The sequence below is a fragment of the Manis javanica genome, chromosome 4, assembly GCF_040802235.1.
Source record: "Manis javanica isolate MJ-LG chromosome 4, MJ_LKY, whole genome shotgun sequence".
Lineage (NCBI taxonomy): Eukaryota > Metazoa > Chordata > Mammalia > Pholidota > Manidae > Manis > Manis javanica.
Genome location: NC_133159.1, coordinates 85,798,096 through 85,817,624, shown reverse-complemented (window position 1 = coordinate 85,817,624; position 19,529 = coordinate 85,798,096). Strand labels below are relative to the sequence as shown.

Sequence of the window (19,529 nt, the reverse complement as noted above, 5' to 3'; positions counted from 1 at the left end):
ATTGGCTTTGTCCCTAATCTCAAGGAGTCCATAGTCTAGAGAGAAAAAAACCTCATAATCACTTGCTTATGTGAAAATGCAATAAAAGAGATACACAAGTCAGGAAGCAAGGAAAGAGTATTGCAAGAAAAGGATGTAGTGTGGACAATCACATTAGAGAAAACCAGAATGAAGTAGACAAAGGCCATGGCAGTTTAAGGCTGATGGAGAACAGAGTTCTAATCACAGAGTAAAGAAAGGAAGGCAGAGAGGTAGGCTCTAAGCTTTAAGGACTTTCTCATCTTTATTCTAGAGACCCAGGAAACCACTGAAGGGTTCCACGCAAGAGAATGGAACAGTCAGACCTGTACTTTTGAAACCTCATGGTGATTTCCAAGTTTGAAACTAAGGAGCAAACTGCACACCAAAGGAGGTTATTTGACTTCTTCAAACAAAAAATGATGAGGGCATGAAATAGGGGAGTTGTATGGGCACTGGAGTGGAGGAAACGGGTATTAGTGCAGTTGGCCCTTGACCAACACAGGTTTGAACCGTGTGAGTCCACTTATATGCAGATTTTTTTCAATAAAGATACTGCAGTCAAAGTTTGTGTATCACTTTCAACTCCTCCCCCACCACTTAACTACTAGTAGCCTGTTGACCAGAAACTTTACTGATAACACAGTCGATTAACACATATTTTTATGTAACATGTATTATATATTGTATTCTTACATAAAGTAAGCTAGAAAAATAGGCAGCAGCGTATAAATTTGAAATGTTTAAAGAGAGTAATATCACATGACAGGATTGTCTTTCTGAAACAGTAACTTTCACAGCAGTGTGGCAAACGGGCCGAAAAAGAAGGAAGACTACTGAAGAGAACAGGTGAGAAGAAAGAGTAACCTGAATACGACAGAGGTAGGAGAGATGGAACAAAATGAATGGATATGAAAACATTTAGGAGGTAGAATCAGCAGGACTTAGTGGTTGACTAGATGAGCAGAGAAGGGTAGAGGAAGACCAAAGATGAGAAGATTTGATTTCAGTTTTTGGCTTGGTCAGCTGGACAGCGAGGAACAGGAAAAGAACAAAAGATTAAAACTTGCTTTAGACATACTGGTTTGAGAAAAACATGTATATTAGCTGAATTTAAAGGCAACAAATTGAGGAATATATGCAAGAAACAGCAAAAGATTAATATCTTAACTAGGTAAAGCACTCATAAAAACCACTACAAAAGCACTCAGATACCATAAAAATATAAAGGCTATAAATAAATAATTTCAAAAATAGCTAATGACATTATATCCTATGGATAACCAAACATTCAGGAAAAGCTCTTCCACAAAGATATTCACAGCACCATCATTTATGGGTGGAAATACAGAAATCTAAATGTTCAACCTTTTGCTACACACCCCATAATTACAAGTCACAGGAAGTAAATCAGACTAAGATGCAGCCAAAAATTGTTTATAGATAATCTTTAATGACAAGTAAAAATGCTTATAGCAATGTTAAATCTAAAAAAAAAATCAAAGCAGGACATATATATAATTTCAATTATGAAAAACAAAATAAAAATTCACCTCAATCTTAAGTGTTTCTATTAGGTAGAGATATTAAGTGACATAAAATTGTTATTATGTTGTTTTGAATTTCCTAAATCTTTTCTATTAGGCATGCTTATACTTTAAGTTAAGAGTTTTGTTTATTCATTATTTAGAAGGAAAGCTATGTAAAACTAGAATGGAAAAAGACAAGAAGTTTTATATGCTCATCCCTCCTGAGCCATTCTCTCCTATTTCCCAGAATTGGAAGGAAAAAGTATATATACATGTTTGCTATCCTAAAGTACTGGTATTTTGAAAGTTGTATTATATTCATACTCATCTCTTCTGTTCTAAATAAGTTCAAAAGTAATACAAGACCTTAATAAAATTGATAAATTTTAACACTATTTTACTGATTTGGAATTACAGAACTTTCTATTTAGGATTTTTGACATAAGGGCTGGTTGGTTTAAGGAATACCTTTTCATAAACAAAATCCCAGGACAATTAGGGAAAGAATACAAGGGATATGGCCAGGCAGAAAGACCAGGGAAAGAGGGTTAATAGACAAACAGGGGGCAAATATTTAGACACTGAGTGGTTTATGGCATCAAGAGTAAAGAGTTCAAATCCTAATGAGATCATAGCAACAGATGACGTTTGAGGGTGTACGTAAGAGGATTCAAGAGGTACAAAGTGAAAAATCATGAGAGACAAATCTGAACATAAACACATACCCAACCTCAAATGCCAAGCTATGCCGCCTAAAACTGTAATAATTATTATACCAGAAGTCCATTCAGCTGAGTTAGTTCTCTCTTATGGAGGCACAAGAGATAGTCAGCTCTAACATTCAGAAGTTAGTCAATCTCCTTTAACCTCACCTCCAATCTCAATCTAATTCCCATTTCCCAAATCTTACTTTCCATTCATAATAGATTATGGTTTCTTCACCTAGACATTTGGCTAAGCCTTTTAAAATCTACTATTTATTCTTCTATCCTGTAACACTAACTTCTTCAGTTACATTTTGCTATGTAAAGTACTTATTTCATTTTAACCTAATCTTACCTTTTTAAAGCTTGTTCTGAGACAGGCCCTATGCTTTATTTTACTATGATCTGGAACATATGGTACATGTATAACACAAAGGTACTTAATGAATCACTCTGTAAGCCTCTTCTACCTACCACAATATGTATTCAGTATAATTACTGTGTCTAAACACCATTAAAAGGGCAGTATATTTATTAATTAAATTTGTAATTTACCCTATTAATGCTCTCCTCTATATTCTGACATCCCACTGCTATTCTACCATCACGTGGATTTACTATACACATACACTAGATTAAAATAGTAAGAGTATTAATGAAGACTTATAATGGTTTACATTCACAATCTTATTTATTTTTTCTAACATCTTTTCAAGTTAGATTCCATTATCTCCATTTTACACTCTAATATAACAAGTAAGAGATGAGTGGAGTCTATCCAAACAGCTCCAAGCCCGAGTCCAGAATTAATGCTGGTTGCAGTGGTTACACTGCATGCACTGCCACAGGCTGTTACTCTTTAGTTCTGGAATCCAGTTTTTCCATTTTCGTATCCAATGCATAGCCCAAAGCCTGGTTATGGAAGGGTATTTAATACCCATGGATTGATTGATAGCCCTAATCATTACAGTCACTAAACTGCTGTCTGACCTAAGTAGTCACACTCTCAGCAGTAATACAGGTAAACTATTAATCTCTCACTTCACTGAGCTCTCAAATTCCGAGTCTGAATCCCCAATGTGAGTTTATGAATCCAGTAGTTATACTGGAGGATACTGACCTTAATAATTTATGTTGTATCCCGATCAGTGAACCACAGGCTCATGTGGACTGCTCGTCAGAAGACAGAAGTAATTTCACCAGTAACTGGGCATCTTATTAAATAAGATGTTATCAAGTAAGGAAACAATGAGAATAGGCTAAATTGAGGCTAATTTTTCAAAACAACTGGGTTATTCAAAAATGTCAGTATCATAAAGAAGGTAAAAAGTTATTCTAGAACGAAAGAACATGGCAACTAAATGTAAGGATTAAATTCTGCATCCAAAAAAGACACTACAAAGGAGGTTACTGGCACAACTGGGGAAATGTGACTATACACTATATATTACAAAACAGTACTGTATTAATGTTAAATTTTCTGAATATGATTATACTCTGCTCATATAGGAGAACATCCTTTTTTTTAGTTACATCCTGAATCTTTTAGGGTTAAAATGGTATGAAATGTAGAGGGGCGGAGCCAGGATGGCGGAGTGAGCAGAGCAGTGGAAATCTCCTCCCAAAATCACATATACCTATGAAAATATAACAAAGACAACCCTTCCTAAAATAGAGACCAGAGGACACAGGACAACATCCAGACCACAACCACACCTGCGAGAACCCAGCACCTCACGAAGGGGAGTGCTTTTTGGAAGTCTTAAAGGGGCAGGACAGGACACTTAACCCAGAGGCAGGGAATATGGGGATCTCTGGGCACTCTAAACCCCTGGGCAGCAGGGAGCACAGAGGCCCCTTACGGAGATAAATAGCCTCCTGGCCGCTCCCCCCACAACGGGGCTCCACCATTTTGGAGGAGCGGCCCGAGCCAAGCCACGCCCACAGCAACAGTGGAGATAAACTCCATAGCAACTGGGCAGGAAGCAGAAGCGCACAGCTGCCAAGCACAAGCCACTAGAGGTCGCTATTCTCTCAGGAGAGGAAGGCCACAAACCAATAAGAAGGAAAGCTCTTTGGGCTGTCACTCGTACCAGCTCTGCAAACTATCTCTATCACCATGAAAAGGCAAAACAACAGGCAGACAAAGATCACAGAGACAACACCTGAGAAGGAGACAGACCTAACCAGTCTTCCTGAAAAAGAATTCAAAATAAAAATCATGAACATGCTGACAGAGATGCAGAGAAAAATGCGAGAGCAATGGGATGAAGTCCGGAGGGAGATCACAGACGTCAGGAAGGAGATCACAGAATTGAAACAAACCCTGAAAGGATTTAAAAGCAGAATGGATAAGATGCAAGAGGCCATTGAAGGAATAGAAACCAGAGAACAGGAACGTATAGAAGCTGACATACAGAGAGATAAAAGGATCTCCAGGAACGAAACAATACTAGGAGAAATATGTGACCAATCCAAAAGGAATAATATCCATATTATGGGGGTACCAGAAGAAGAAGAGAGAGGAAAAGGGATAGAAAGTCTCTTTGAAGAAATAATTGCTGAAAACTTCCCCAAACTGGGGGAGGAAATAATCGAACAGACCACAGAAATACACAGAACCCCCAAGATAAAGGATCCAAGGAGGACAACACCAAGACACATAATAATTAAAATGGCACGGATCAAGGACAAGGAAAGAGTTTTAAAGGCAGCTAGAGAGAAAAAGGTCACCTATAAAGGAAAACCCAACAGACTAACATCAGACTTCTCGACAGAAACCCTACAGGCCAGAAGAGAATGGCATGATATATTTAATGCAATGAAACAGAAGGGCCTTGAACCAAGGATACTGTATCCAGCACGACTATCATTTAAATATGATGGCGGGATTAAACAATTCCCAGACAAGCAAAAGCTGAGGGATTTTGCTTCCCACAAACCACCTCTACAGAGAATCTTACAGGGACTGCTCTAGATGGGAGCACTCCTAAAAAGAGCACAGAACAAAACACACAACATATGAAGAATGGAGGAGGAGGAACAAGAAGGGAGAGAAGAAAAGAATCTCCAGACAGTGTATATAACAGCTCAATAAGCGAGCTAAGTTAGGCAGTAAGATACTAAAGAAGCTAACCTTGAACCTTTGGTAACCACGAATCTAAAGCCTACAATGGCAATAAGTACATATCTCTCAATAGTCACCCTAAATGTAAATGGACTTAATGCACCAATCAAAAAACACAGAGTAACAGAATGGATAAAAAAGCAAGACCCATCTATATGCTGCTTACAAGAAACTCACCTTAAACCCAAAGACAAGCATACACTAAAAGTCAAGGGATGGAAAAACATACTTCAGGCAAACAACAGTGAGAAGAAACAGGGGTTGCAGTACTAATATCAGAGAAAATAGACTTCAAAACAAAGAAAGTAACAAGAGATAAAGAAGGACACTACATAATGATAAAGGGCTCAGTCCAACAAGAGGATATAACCATTCTAAATATATATGCACCCAACACAGGAGCACCAGCATTTGTGAAACAAATACTAACAGAACTAAAGAGGGAAACAGACTGCAATGCATTCATCTTAGGAGACTTCAACACACCACTCACCCCAAATGACAGATCCACCGGGCAGAAAATAAGTAAGGACACACAGGCATTGAACAACACACTAGAACAGATGGACCTAACAGACATCTATAGAACTCTACATCCAAAAGCAACAGGATATACATTCTTCTCAAGTGCACATGGAACATTCTCCAGAATAGACCACACACTAGCTCACAAAAAGAGCCTCAGTAAATTCCAAAATATTGAAATTCTACAAACCAATTTTTCAGACCACAAAGGTATAAAACTAGAAATAAATTCTACAAAGAAAACAAAAAGGCTCACAAACACATGGAGGCTTAACAATATGCTTCTAAATAATCAATGGATCAATGAACAAATCAAAATAGAGACCAAGGAATATATAGAAACAAATGACAACAACAACACAAAGCCCCAACTTCTGTGGGATGCAGCGAAAGCAGTCTTAAGAGGAAAGTATATAGCGATCCAGGCACACTTGCAGAAGGAAGAACAATCCCAAATGAATAGTCTGACATCACAACTATCGAAACTGGAAAAAGAAGAACAAATGAGGCCTAAAGTCAGCAGAAGGAGGGACATAATAAAGATCAGAGAAGAAATAAACAAAATTGAGAGGAATAAAACAATAGCAAAAATCAACGAAACCAAGAGCTGGTTCTTTGAGAAAATAAACAAAATAGATAAGCCTCTAGCCAGACTTACTAAGAGAAAAAGAGAATCAACACAAATCAACATAATCAGAAATGAAAATGGAAAAATCACGACAGACCCCACAGAAATACAAAGAATTATTAAAGACTATTATGAAAACCTATATGCCAACAAGCTGGAAAACCTAGAAGAAATGGACAACTTCCTAGAAAAATACAACCCCCCAAGACTGACCAAGGAAGAAACACAAAAGTTAAACAAACCAATTACGAGCAAAGAAATTGAAACGGTAATCAAAAAACTACCCAAGAACAAAACCCCGGGGCCGGACAGATTTACCTCGGAATTTTATCAGACACACAGAGAAGACATAATACCCACTCTCCTTAAAGTGTTCCAAAAAATAGAAGAAGAGGGAATACTCCCAAACTCATTCTATGAGGCCAACATCACCCTAATACCAAAACCAGGCAAAGACCCCACCAAAAAAGAAAATTACAGACCAATATCCCTGATGAATGTAGATGCAAAAATACTCAATAAAATATTAGCAAACAGAATTCAACAGTATATCAAAAGGATCATACACCATGACCAAGTGGGGTTCATCCCAGGGATGCAAGGATGGTACAACATTCGAAAATCCATCAACATCATCCACCACATCAACAAAAAGAAAGACAAAAACCACATGATCATCTCCATAGATGCTGAAAAAGCATTTGACAAAATTCAACATCCATTCATGATAAAAACTCTCAGCAAAATGGGAATACAGGGCAAGTACCTCAACATAATAAAGGCCATATATGATAAACCCACAGCCAGCATTATACTGAACAGCGAGAAGCTGAAAGCATTTCCTCTGAGATTGGGAACCAGACAGGGATGCCCACTCTCCCCACTGTTATTTAACATAGTACTGGAGGTCCTAGCCACGGCAATTAGACAAAACAAAGAAATACAAGGAATCCAGATTGGTAAAGAAGAAGTTAAACTGTCACTATTTGCAGATGATATGATACTGTACATAAAAAAAACCCTAAAGACTCCACTCCAAAACTACTAGAACTGATATTGGAATACAGCAAAGTTGCAGGATACAAAATTAACACACAGAAATCTGTAGCTTTCCTATATATTAACAATGAACCAATAGAAAGAGAAATCAGGAAAACAATTCCATTCACAATTGCATCAAAAAGAATAAATTACCTAGGAATAAACCTAACCAAAGAAGTGAAAGACTTTTACTCTGAAAACTACAAGTCACTCTTAAGAGAAATTAAAGGGGACACTAACAAATGGAAACTCAGCCCCTGCTCATGGCTAGGAAGAATTAATATCGTCAAAATGGCCATCCTGCCCAAAGCAATATACAGATTTGATGCAATCCCTCTCAAATTACCAGCAACATTCTTCAATGAATTGGAACAAATAATTCAAAAATTCATATGGAAACACCAAAGACCCCAAATAGCCAAAGCAATCCTGAAAAAGAAGAATAAAGTAGGGGGTATCTCACTCCCCAGCTTCAAGCTCTACTACAAAGCCATAGTAATCAAGACAATTTGGTACTGGCACAAGAAGAGAGCCACAGACCAGTGGAACAGATCAGAGACTCCAGAAATTAACCCAAACATATATGGTCAATTAATATTTGATAAAGGAGCCATGGACATACAATGGCAAAATGACAGTCTCTTCAACAGATGGTGCTGGCAAAACTGGACAGCTACATGTAGGAGAATGAAACTGGACCTTTGTCTAACCCCATATACAAAGGTAAACTCAAAATGGATCAAAGACCTGAATGTAAGTCATGAAACCATTAAACTCTTGGAAAAAAACATAGGCAAAAACCTCTTAGACATAAACATGAGTGACCTCTTCTTGAACATATCTCCCCGGGCAAGGAAAACAACAGCAAAAATGAGCAAGTGGGACTACATTAAGCTGAAAAGTTTCTGTACAGTGAAAGACACCATCAATAGAACAAAAAGAAACCCTACAGTATGGGAGAATATATTTGAAAATGACAGATCCGATAAAGGCTTGACGTCCAGAATATATAAAGAGCTCACACGCCTCAACAAACAAAAAACAAATAACCCAATTAAAAAATGGGCAGAGGAACTGAACAGACAGTTCTCTAAAAAAGAAATATAGATGGCCAACAGACACATGAAAAGATGCTCCACATTGCTAATTATCAGAGAAATTAAAACTACAATGAGGTATCACCTCACACCAGTAAGGACAGCTGCCATCCAAAAGACAAACAACAACAAATGTTGGCGAGGCAGTGGAGAAAGGGGAACCCTCCTACACTGCTGGTGGGAATGTGAATTAGTTCAACCACTGTGGAAAGCAGTATGGAGGTTCATCAAAATGCTCAAAACAGACCTACCATTTGACCCAGGAATTCCACTCTTAGGAATTTACCCTAAGAACGCAGCAATCAAGTTTGAGAAAGACAGATGCACCCCTATGTTTATCGCAGTGCTATTTACAATAGCCAAGAATTGGAAGCAACCTAAATGTCCATCGGTAGATGAATGGATAAAGAAGATGTGGTACATATACACAATGGAATGCTACTCAGCCATAAGAAGAGGAGAAATCCTACCATTTGCAGCAACATGGATGGAGCTGGAGAGTATTATGCTCAGTGAAATAAGCCAAGCGGAGAAAGAGAAATACCAAATGATTTCACTCATCTGAGGAGTATAAGAATAAAGGAAAAACTGAAGGAACAAAACAGCAGCGGAATTACAGAACCCCAAAATGGACTAACAGGTACCAAAGGGAAAGGAACTGGGGACGATGGGTGGGAAGGGGGGGAAAAGGGGGGTAAGAAGAAGCGGGGTATTAAGATTAGCATGCATGGGTGGGGGAGAAAGGGGAGGGAGGGCTCTACAACACAGAGAGGACAAGTAGTGATTCTACATTTTGCTATGCTGATGGACAGTGACTGTAATGTGGTTTTTAGGGGGGACCTGATATAGGGGAGAGCATAGTAAACATAGTAATCTTCATGTAAGTGTAGATTAAAGATTTAAAAAAAAAAATCAGTTCCTGTGTGCTGACCTCCAATGAGTTACTACACAGTGGTATAGAGGGCATGTCAAAGTGTGGGCAAAGGGTCTGTTTGTTTTTATGCAGAAGATCAAGGCCTAGCTTGGCTACCCAGAAAATGAACTAAGATACGATATGAGGAGGAGCTTCCGGCATCAGCACTCTCTGGAGGACTCGTGCCGGGGGATAATCATCAAAAAGCCTCCACAGGGATCCGGGCGATGCTGCGGTCGTGGCTGCGTCCATCCCACCGTTTCTTGGACTTGCCATTGGAATGAGGAGGGAGATGTCTAGGCTGGCATGTGCATACAGTGAGACAACGAATTCGACTGATCTGTACTGTTGGAACTCAACCATGAGTTGGGAGGGGTGCAAGTTGTAGCGCTCCAAAATCTTACGACTATAGACTATCTACGGTTAAAAGAACATATGGGATGTGAACAGATCCCAGAAATGGGTTGCTTTAATTTGTCTGATTTCTCTCAGACTGTTCAAGTACAGTTGGACAATATCTATCATATCATAGACAAATTTTCACAAATGCCTAGGGTGCCTAACTGGTTTTCTTGGCTTCACTGGAGTTGGCTGGTAATTATAGATTTGCTTTGTTTATGTCACCGTATTCCTATTATGTTAATATGTGTACGCAAGTTAGTTAGTAGTTTAAAACCTATACATGCTTAAGGTACTCTACAAGAAGATATGTCAAAGAAATAATCAATCCTCCCATGTTTCCTTCCATTTGCTACCTCTATAGCTTTTCTTCTTCCTTCCTAATTACAACCCTTAAATAGAATTCGTGCCTCATATCGAATTTACGGAGTATCATAATTCCTCCAGGTGGTAAAGATACCTCGAGACAAGTGCTGGGCACAGAAGCCACAGGGCATAAATTTGCAAAGAAGTGAAAAGCTAACCTTTTCAAACAATATGGCTTCTCTCTCACTTACCAACTTTACATCTCCCTGACTGGTTAGCCAGACAGGTAAGATTCCTCAAGGGAGGAACAACCTAAGACAGGCACAGTTGCAGGGGGGCCATCAGATGAGAAATTGGGGAACAACAGTGGTGAAGCTTAGAACCTCACCCCTCCCCCGTTTTGAGAGAAAGCTTCTGCATCCATGGATGTTTTATTGCCCTTGTCTAGCTCGGATTAGCACATAGTCTACAGGCACACACCTGATCATCTACAACTGCTCTCTTACAACACTGAACTATGTTTTCTACCTTTATCTTGCATCTACCTACCACTTCAGCGGTAGGTATTTTTTATTTAAAAATAAAAATAATAATAATAATAAAGGGAGAAATGTGGGATCCACATATAAATCAAGTATAAAAATCAAACGAATATTCATATTTGACCTGATTGTTTATAGTTCATAATGCGTGATCAAAACCAAAAGTTTCTGTGATGAATGCCCTTGTACTATTCACCATGTAAGAACTTATTCACTATGTAAGAATTCGTTCACCATGTAAGAACTTGTTCGTTATGCTTCAGAAGATAGGAGACTGACGAGAATTAGGCTTGAGATGGATTAATGATTGTGCATTGAGCATTGACTACCCTATACAGAATTTTATTGTTGTTAACAACCATTTGATGAATAAATATGAGAGATGCCCTCTCAACAAAAAAAAGTTATGAAATGTAGTACAACTAACTCAAATGGTTCAGAAAAAAAAAATGTGAGTAAATATATAAAGACAGAGTGAAAGGAAAAACAAATGTGGCAAAATGTTATCAATTTTTGAATTGTGAATCTATGAGATGGGCAAATGAATATTCATTATGCTATTCTTACAACTTTTTTGTCATTTTGAAATCAAGATAAAAATTGGGAAAAATTAAAAACATGACAAAAACCAAAATAAGGTATGAAGGAGAATAATTTTGAACTTAGAATTTAATACTAACAGGTTTTCAGTCCAGAATGAAGGTAAAATATATCTTCAGAAAGAAACAGTGAATTTTCTCTGAACAATATATAACTAAGCTAAAATAATTTAATGCAAAAGTCTTATAAAAAGACAACAAAGATGCTTAGTTATTGGCATCTAACAATTGGAGCGTTTCATGGAAGAACTTTTTTAAGTTCCTATAGAAAATACTGTAATTACAAAGCTGCTTTCATGAGATCCTGACACATTATGGCATAAATGGGGAAAATGTAAGGTTCTACTGCTAGTCTCTGTTATCGTGCGCCCTTTTTCACAAAGTTAATTGGTATTTTTCTTATTTTCTCTAACTTTAATCAAGGAAGGGAAGGTTTACTACAATTGTAGAGCAAAAAGAAAACCAAGTCTCAATTTTCTGAAAATATGAATCACTATAAACATGTACTGACACTCTTATACTTATTAAGCCATTCTGGCTTAATTTGCAGTTAATACTTTAGAATTACTTAATTTTAAATCATTATCTAGCATTGTATATCTTCACCAAAGTGAAGAGGTATTGGATAGACTGCCCCTAAATAGAATGAAATACACTTCTTAAAAATATTCAACAAGAGTATAGTGAGATTAAGTTTTACTCTCCAAAAAAAAAAGGCCTAGCGCTTAAGATTATATTACTTTGTGGTAAATTCTGAAAAGATAAGCAACATGACAATCTATCACATCCCCTCTGTTCTTAGGAGAAATAATTCATGACTATTAAGTGAAGTTAAGCCATCATTATGGTAAGTGCTCAACCATATAAACACCTACTGGGTTACATGGACCAAATGACTACAAGCTGAACTCTGTACCAAATAAAATAAAGTGAAAAATAAAAAATCACCATCAATGGAACCACAAGAGACCCTGAACAGCCAAAATAATCTTGAGAAAGAAGAACAAGCCAGGGGTATTACACTTCCTGACTTAAAGCTATACTTAAAAGCAACAGTAATCAAAATATTTTGTTAGTGGCATAAAAACAGACCCATAGATCAATGGAACAAAATAGAGAGTCCAGATATATACACAGATATATATGGTCAATTAATATACAATAAATGAGCCATGAGTATACAATGGGAAAAAGACAGTCTCTTCAATAACTGGTGTTGTGAAAACAGGACAGCTACATGTAAAAGAATGAAACTGGATTACTGCCTAATGCCATACATTAAAGTAAATTTGAAATGGATTGAAGACCTGAATGTAAGTCAGGAAACCATAAAACTCTTAGAAGAAAACATAGGTAAAAATCTCTTGAACATAAGCATAAGCAATTTTTTTCTGGGCTCATCTCCCAGGGCAAGGGAAACAAAAGCAAAAATGAACAAGTGGGGACTACATCATACTAAAAAGCTTCTGTACAGCAAAGGACACCATTAGCAGAACAAAAAAGCATCCTACAGTATGGGAGAATATATGACTCATCTTATAAGGGGTTAACATCCAAAATATATAAAGAGCTCACATGCCTCAACACCAAAAAAACAAATAACCTGACTAAAAAATGGGCAGAGGACCTGAACAGACATTTTTCCAAAGATGACATACAGATGGCTAACAGCACATGAAAGATGCTCCACATCACTGATCATCAGGGAAATACAAATCTAAACCACAATGAGCTATCACCTCATATCAGTCAGAATGGCCACCAGCCAAAAGACAAGAAATAAGAAGTGTTGGTGAGGATGTGGAGAAAAAGGAACCCTCCTACACTGTTGGTGGGAATATAAATTGTTGCAAGCACTGTGGAAAGCAGTATGGATGTTCCTCAAAAAACACCCCTAAAAACAGAAATATGATATGACCCAGTAATTCTACTTCTAGGAATTTACCCAAAGACATATGCATCCCCATGTTTATCACCGTATTATTTATAATAGCCAAGATATGAAAGCAACCAAAGTCTCCATCAATAGATGAATGGATAAAAAAGAGGTGGTATATATATTCAATGGAATATTACTCAGCCATAAAAAGGAAATCCTGCCATTTTTAGCAACAAGGATGGACCTAGAGGGTATTATGCTAAGTGAAGTAAGCCAGGTGGAGAAAGACAAATACCATATGATTAGACTTATTTGTGGAATCTAAAAACAAAATACAATGAACAAAGTAGCAGTGGACTCCTAGACACTAAGAACTGACTGGTGGTTATCATGGGGGAGAGGTTGGGGTGGGTGGGTGGAGAGTATGAGGGGGATAAAGGGGCACAAAAAACTACCATAATAAAAGTTGATCAAAGAGATGGAAGTGCAGCATGGAAAATACAGCCAGTATAGTCACTAGTTGGGGTTAGGATTTAATGTGTGTAACTGTTGAACCACTATGTTGCATACTTGAAACCAATATAATACTGTATATCAGCTATACTTCAATAAAAAAAATCATCATTAACACATCAAAATTGTCACCAGTGTCTAGGATGAAACTGACGTGTGATCTTTAAGTACTCAATTTATATAGCTAAATGTTGAAATTCTTTTATCTACCACCCCTTGTTTGAAAAAAAGGACTCCCTAAGAAATTATTTCATGTGGTAGAATTCATAATTGTACTTACACATTACTGAGAAAAGTAGACCCATTATTTAGATTTAGCTACTGTATCTGGCCCTCAGAGACAAAACCCATTTCAGATATCTTGATATACCCTGGCTGAAACTGTCAACTGTTACTTTAATTAACACTTTTAGTTCCAAACAATGCTGATAGACAACTTAGGCTTTTAAATAACTGAAAATTTTAAATCATATATACAGTTGTTCCTCAACATGGGTTTGAACTACATGGGTTCACTTACATGCAAATTTTTTTCAGTAAATACATTGGAAAATATTTTGGAGATTTGTGACAATTTGAAAAAAGAAACATTTTCTTTTCTCTTACTTTATTTTAAGACTATAGTATACAATGCTAGTATTAAAAAATGTGTTGATTGTTCATGTTATCAGTAAGGCTTCTGGTCAACAGTGGGCTATTAGTACTTAAGTTTTTGGGGAGTCAGAGTTTATATGCAGATTTCTGACTGCATGCAGTGGTGGGTGTTGGGGTGCTGGTGACCCTAACACCCAAACCTCAAGTTGTTCAAGTGTCAGCTGTACTTGTCAGACTACTTGAAAAAAGCTATTCTTTTTACTTAAATTTCAAACTTTGGGTATCTGAAAATGAGTTACTTAACTGTAAGTGAATTTCTGCAGATACTATGATTATATTGACAATCAGGTCTTCAAACTATATTAAAATGAACTGGATATATAATCTGGGAAAATTATTTACTAATTTATCCCCAAACACACTACCCCGACCCTAGAGCAAATGTTGAATCATGGAGACAAGGAGGTTAAGTGATTCATGGCACTGCCTCCCACAAGCTTTCCAGAGATGGTACATACATCCTGATGTTTCTGGGCATGGGTAGCTGATTTTTGAAAAGCACCATGACCCTCCTCAAGGCTTGCATGCCAGCAACCAGAGGCTGACTAGCATTTCTCTGGGGACTTACAGAGAGCTATCCTGCAATTCCCTCAGCCATCTTGTAGATGAAGAATGCAAAGATCAGAGCTTGGGTCCAGACTTTTGGAATGGTTGCTGACTCCTGTTACTATTAAAATATGAGATACCAGGAATAAAAATATGGTAGTCTGCTTCTCTGGGTATGTTTCATTTTGCAAATATCAGTATCAAATTTTTTTCAGGTATGTCCAGCAAAACAATTCACATATGCCTTGCTTTCTATTTATTCTTAAAGATTCATTTTACCAATTCACTTTTGAAAAAACTGGCCATTTTTCACTTCGCCAGAGATACAGTACCACATCTGTATTCACAAAACAACAGACCATATAAAAAATAAGTAAACTTAATTCTATTTTACTAAAAATAGAAAAAATTCTATTTTTCTAATACAAATAACTCCTGGTAATGTGGGATAATGATTTAAAACTGGAAGTGTTCTAAAATGTCAGAATCTACTTTTAATTTAAGTGTCTTAAATAAATATTTACTGACTTAAACCCATGGAACTATTCTTTAGTTACTTATATTGTTTTCAAATAGAACTACTGTTTTTATACTTTTGGAAAGCAGTGACCCTTTTGGGAATCTACCTAGGAAAATGTATATAGTCAAAGAAAATTCTGCAAACAACTTTAGGATGAACAGGCTCAAATTGAGAACTCCTGATAAAGAATCACACATCTCATGTAATTTACCTTTAGTGTGTACTACTCAAACTGGCAAAATAGCCTTCCCTAGCTTCAGAGCCAACTGTAATGTAATTTCCAGAAAAGAAGAACATAATTTATGATTAACCTGGTTGTTTGGAAGGTTTCACTTATTCAGCCACCAAGAACAATAATAAATCTGTTCAAGGTTTTCTGAGAAATCATCAACCATTACTACTTTTGCTTATAAATATTAAAATTGGCTGATCAGGTTTACAAAGATGTCATTAGCAGAAAGACAAAGCAAAATAATTTCATTAACATTGTAGAACACTAGGAAGAAAATGGGAAGGAGACCAGTCAGTACCACTGGCCCGGGATGTGAAATACTGTTCAGAGCCTTTTATGTATGACCATACAGCATCAAACACTTGACTATGAAAGAAAGAATCCACCCATGGGTGGAAGTTACACACACATACATTAAGGACAGAACAATATCCAATGGCAATTTTATTCCCTTTCTTAAAAAATGTTTCTAAGGATAATCTGACCAATTCTAAGTAGAGAGGAAGAAAAACAAATGCAATTTTAAAATAATTTCTACAACTATGAGTTATAGTTTTTTATCATTTACAGCTAAATTAGATTAAAATACAAACACTGAAAAAAGTTACCCTGACATTTCTATAAATATAAATATTGCCTTATTATATATAGGAATAAAAATCACAATAAAAAGTCATCTACGATGGACAGTGACTGTAATGGGCTGTGTGTGGGGGCTTGGTGAAGGGGGGAGTCTAGTAAACATAATGTTCTTCATGTAATTGTAGATTAATGATAATAACAACAACAACAAAGTCACCTAGGAATGCACTAGTACACATTTTTTAATCACTTTAAATTCACACAGTAGGCCCTGCAGGATTTAAAGATGCATAAACAAAGTTTTTATTCTGAAGGGGTGTCTAGTGCTCTTAGAATGGAAAGTGAAACCTAAGTGTATAAAGATAAATGATGATACCCCATGCACAAAGCTTTCATGTACCCTCTTAAAAGCTTATTACTGGTATAAAAATTGTATTTTGTGTATAAATGCAAGTTATGAATTCATTAAACTTTAATAAGTAACTAAAAAAAGAAGTAAAAGATAATCTCTTCCAAATCTCACAGGATTTGGAATGAAAGGATCTGCTGTAAAGTGAATCAAACTCAGTTCCAAAGAGGTAACACATCTAAAGTTCACCTCAAGAAAAAGGTACGTCTCTTGATCACAAATTCATTTTTACCTTTTGTAAAGAATACTGATCTTAAAATACCACTTGCTTTTAGAAAATATAATCCTTTGTTGCTTCTGTAGATTTTATGAAGAATTATCTTGACGGTATCTTCAAATGATCAAGTCCCTATGGTTAAAGGGCAACCGAGGTTCTTTCCAACTATTTCTCTCCGCACACTGTACCTAGTCTAACCAACTTGGTGAAAAGAGCCATGACTACTACTAACTAATCAAAGTAATGTTCTAATTAATCAAGCCCAACAAAAAGATCTGAGGGTTTGAATTCTTGTTTCTTTTTCACCAAATGTTAAAGGTATGGCTTCTAATAAATTTGACAGTCAACTAAAAGTGTACTCCGAAATTGTTACATATGTCCCAAGCTTTCTAAACTTCAGCATAGTGACTGGGCCATGCTGTGAAATGTCAAAAAAAAGTTGTCATTTGTTTCAAATTAAGCAAATCCTCAGTGATGGCCTAGTTACATATTTAGTAGTGAGTGTACTAGCAGTTGATCAGGGCTCCAACAATATATATGTTGAAATATAAATATGTAACAGAAGGAACCATTTCTGCACACTTATCAGGGAAGTGAAACACATATTTCACCTTTCCATTCTATTTCAGAACGTGGTTTGAAAGAACGCAACAAAGCCGAGTGTCGCAACGAAATTTCAGCATTAAAAAGGTATAGGCAAATTATTTTCAATTAAAAACACTACATCCCCTGCTGGTTACAGCACACTGCCTAAGTTTATCGTGATGACAACTGTTTCTAAAAAGCATCATTTTTTCTTGGCCGCCAAATCTGTCTTCCTTTCAAAGTGTCTTTTAATCCTCAGTCCATGATCAATTCTATTTAGCATTTCTTTTATTTAAAAACAACAGGGTGATTACTGTCCTTTGAAAACCAGCAGATTTAAGTCTGGGCCCCGGGTGTCCTCCGTCACGCTCCTGGCTCCGGGAAGGGAAGAGGAGAGCCCACCGACAGCGTTTACCTTCCTGGAAGCAGCTGGGAGCGGGAGCGCTCACCCAGAGCCAGCGGGGTAGAGCGAGCGCACCTCGGGGCCCGCGGGGCTGGCGCTGCTCCCGGCCCCCGATGCGGCGGAGGCCGGCGCCGAGGCGGGGGGCGCGCGGCAGCACCGGCACCGCCCGAACGCCGCGGGGGGCCGGCAGGCGGGAGAGCCGGCGTCGATGCCCCCCGCAGCAGGGCGCACGCGAGGCTCGAGGCGTCAAGGCCTCCGGGGTCAGACGGCAGGTGCTCGAGAGGCGAGCGGCTTCTCCGAGAGGACGGGCCCCGGAGGCCGCAGGCTAGGGCCGGAAAGGAAAGCCCCCGGAGCCAGGGCACCGCGATGGGGCAGGAGGCGCTCAGGGGTGGCTGCTGCCAAGCGGAGGACAGAAAGGGCCCGGGTGGGGGGGCCCGAGGGACGCTCCCCGGCGCGGCACCCCTGCTCACCGTGCCTCCGTCCTTAATGATGATCTTCTTGGCCAGCATGATACTGCGGTTCGCGGCCCGTTTCTTCTTCTTCCCTTGGGTCATTTTACCATCCTCGACTCCTGGCACTGTTGCAGCCACTCCCGGGGCGGCCGACCCCAGCGGCGAGTGCCGTCTGGCCACTACTGCCCGGCCGAGCCGCTTGGGGTGCCCGCCGCCATCTTGAGGGCCCGGCCTGCCTCCGGCAGCGCGTCACATCGTGCGATCCGCCGCGGAGCGCTCGCCGCCCCGCCCCGCCCCGCCCACGTGACACTGCCCCGCCCGTCCGGGGGTTCCGTGGTCGCCGAGCCCGCAGGTTCGCCGAGGGCCGCGGGCGGCCCCAGCCTGGGCTTTCGGTTCATCGGCTCGCAATAGTCCTGGGCGGTAGCAGCCGTTAAAGTCCCTCTTCGTAGATGCGGAAATGTGAGCTTCTGAGTTATCTGCTCGTGGAAATAACGGCTGCTAAGTGGTCCTGAACGATTAGCGCTCGCTCCAACTGTACTGCAACCAAGGGGAAGCGAAGGGAACAGTTTAACAGTTTTCCAGAATTAGCGGGTAACTGGAAGGGAAAAGATAAACTGATTTTTCAGAAGCAGTTTTTTGTCTTTGTGGTGCGCAGCGCCCCCAGAGAGCTTAACTGAAACAATTCCAGCAGCTCCCTAGTCCCAAAATCTTTTCTTTATTCCCTACCAGTGAAAACTTAGATTATCTATTTCACATTTCGTCGCCCACTACCTGTTCTACCATATTGCTTAAAAATCAAGTTAATGGGGGAAAGTTGCTAAAAGGACAGGTGGGGCAAGTGAAATACGGACTGCAGCTTTAAGTATCACAATGTTAAGTCGGACTTTGATAAACTGCCGTGTTCCTTAAGAGAGTATCTTTTAAGAAATAATACACTGAAGTCTTAAGGAGTGAAGGGATATGTTGTTGCCTGCTAACTATTCTTAAATGGTTAGGAAATAACATGTATGTATATGTGAGGACTGGGTATGGTAAGAGTGACAAAGCAAAATGGCAAGATGTTGAAAAAAGTAGTAAATTGGGATATGGTGGTTTTAAGGTGTGTTCAC

The 19,529-nt window shown here is 38.6% G+C and overlaps 1 protein-coding gene across 1 annotated transcript in view; it reads right to left on the bottom strand.

Moving 5' to 3' along the window:
• MFSD14A (major facilitator superfamily domain containing 14A) overlaps positions 1-18,680 on the bottom strand; it is a 43,659-nt gene extending 24,979 nt beyond the window's left edge. Inside the window, exon 1 of the mRNA XM_037024667.2 lies at positions 18,439-18,680. Within this exon, the coding sequence (XP_036880562.1) occupies positions 18,439-18,522 (84 nt within the window). The 5' untranslated portion in view covers positions 18,523-18,680. The remainder of the gene's footprint in view (positions 1-18,438) is intronic.
• Positions 18,681-19,529: the final 849 nt, after the last annotated feature.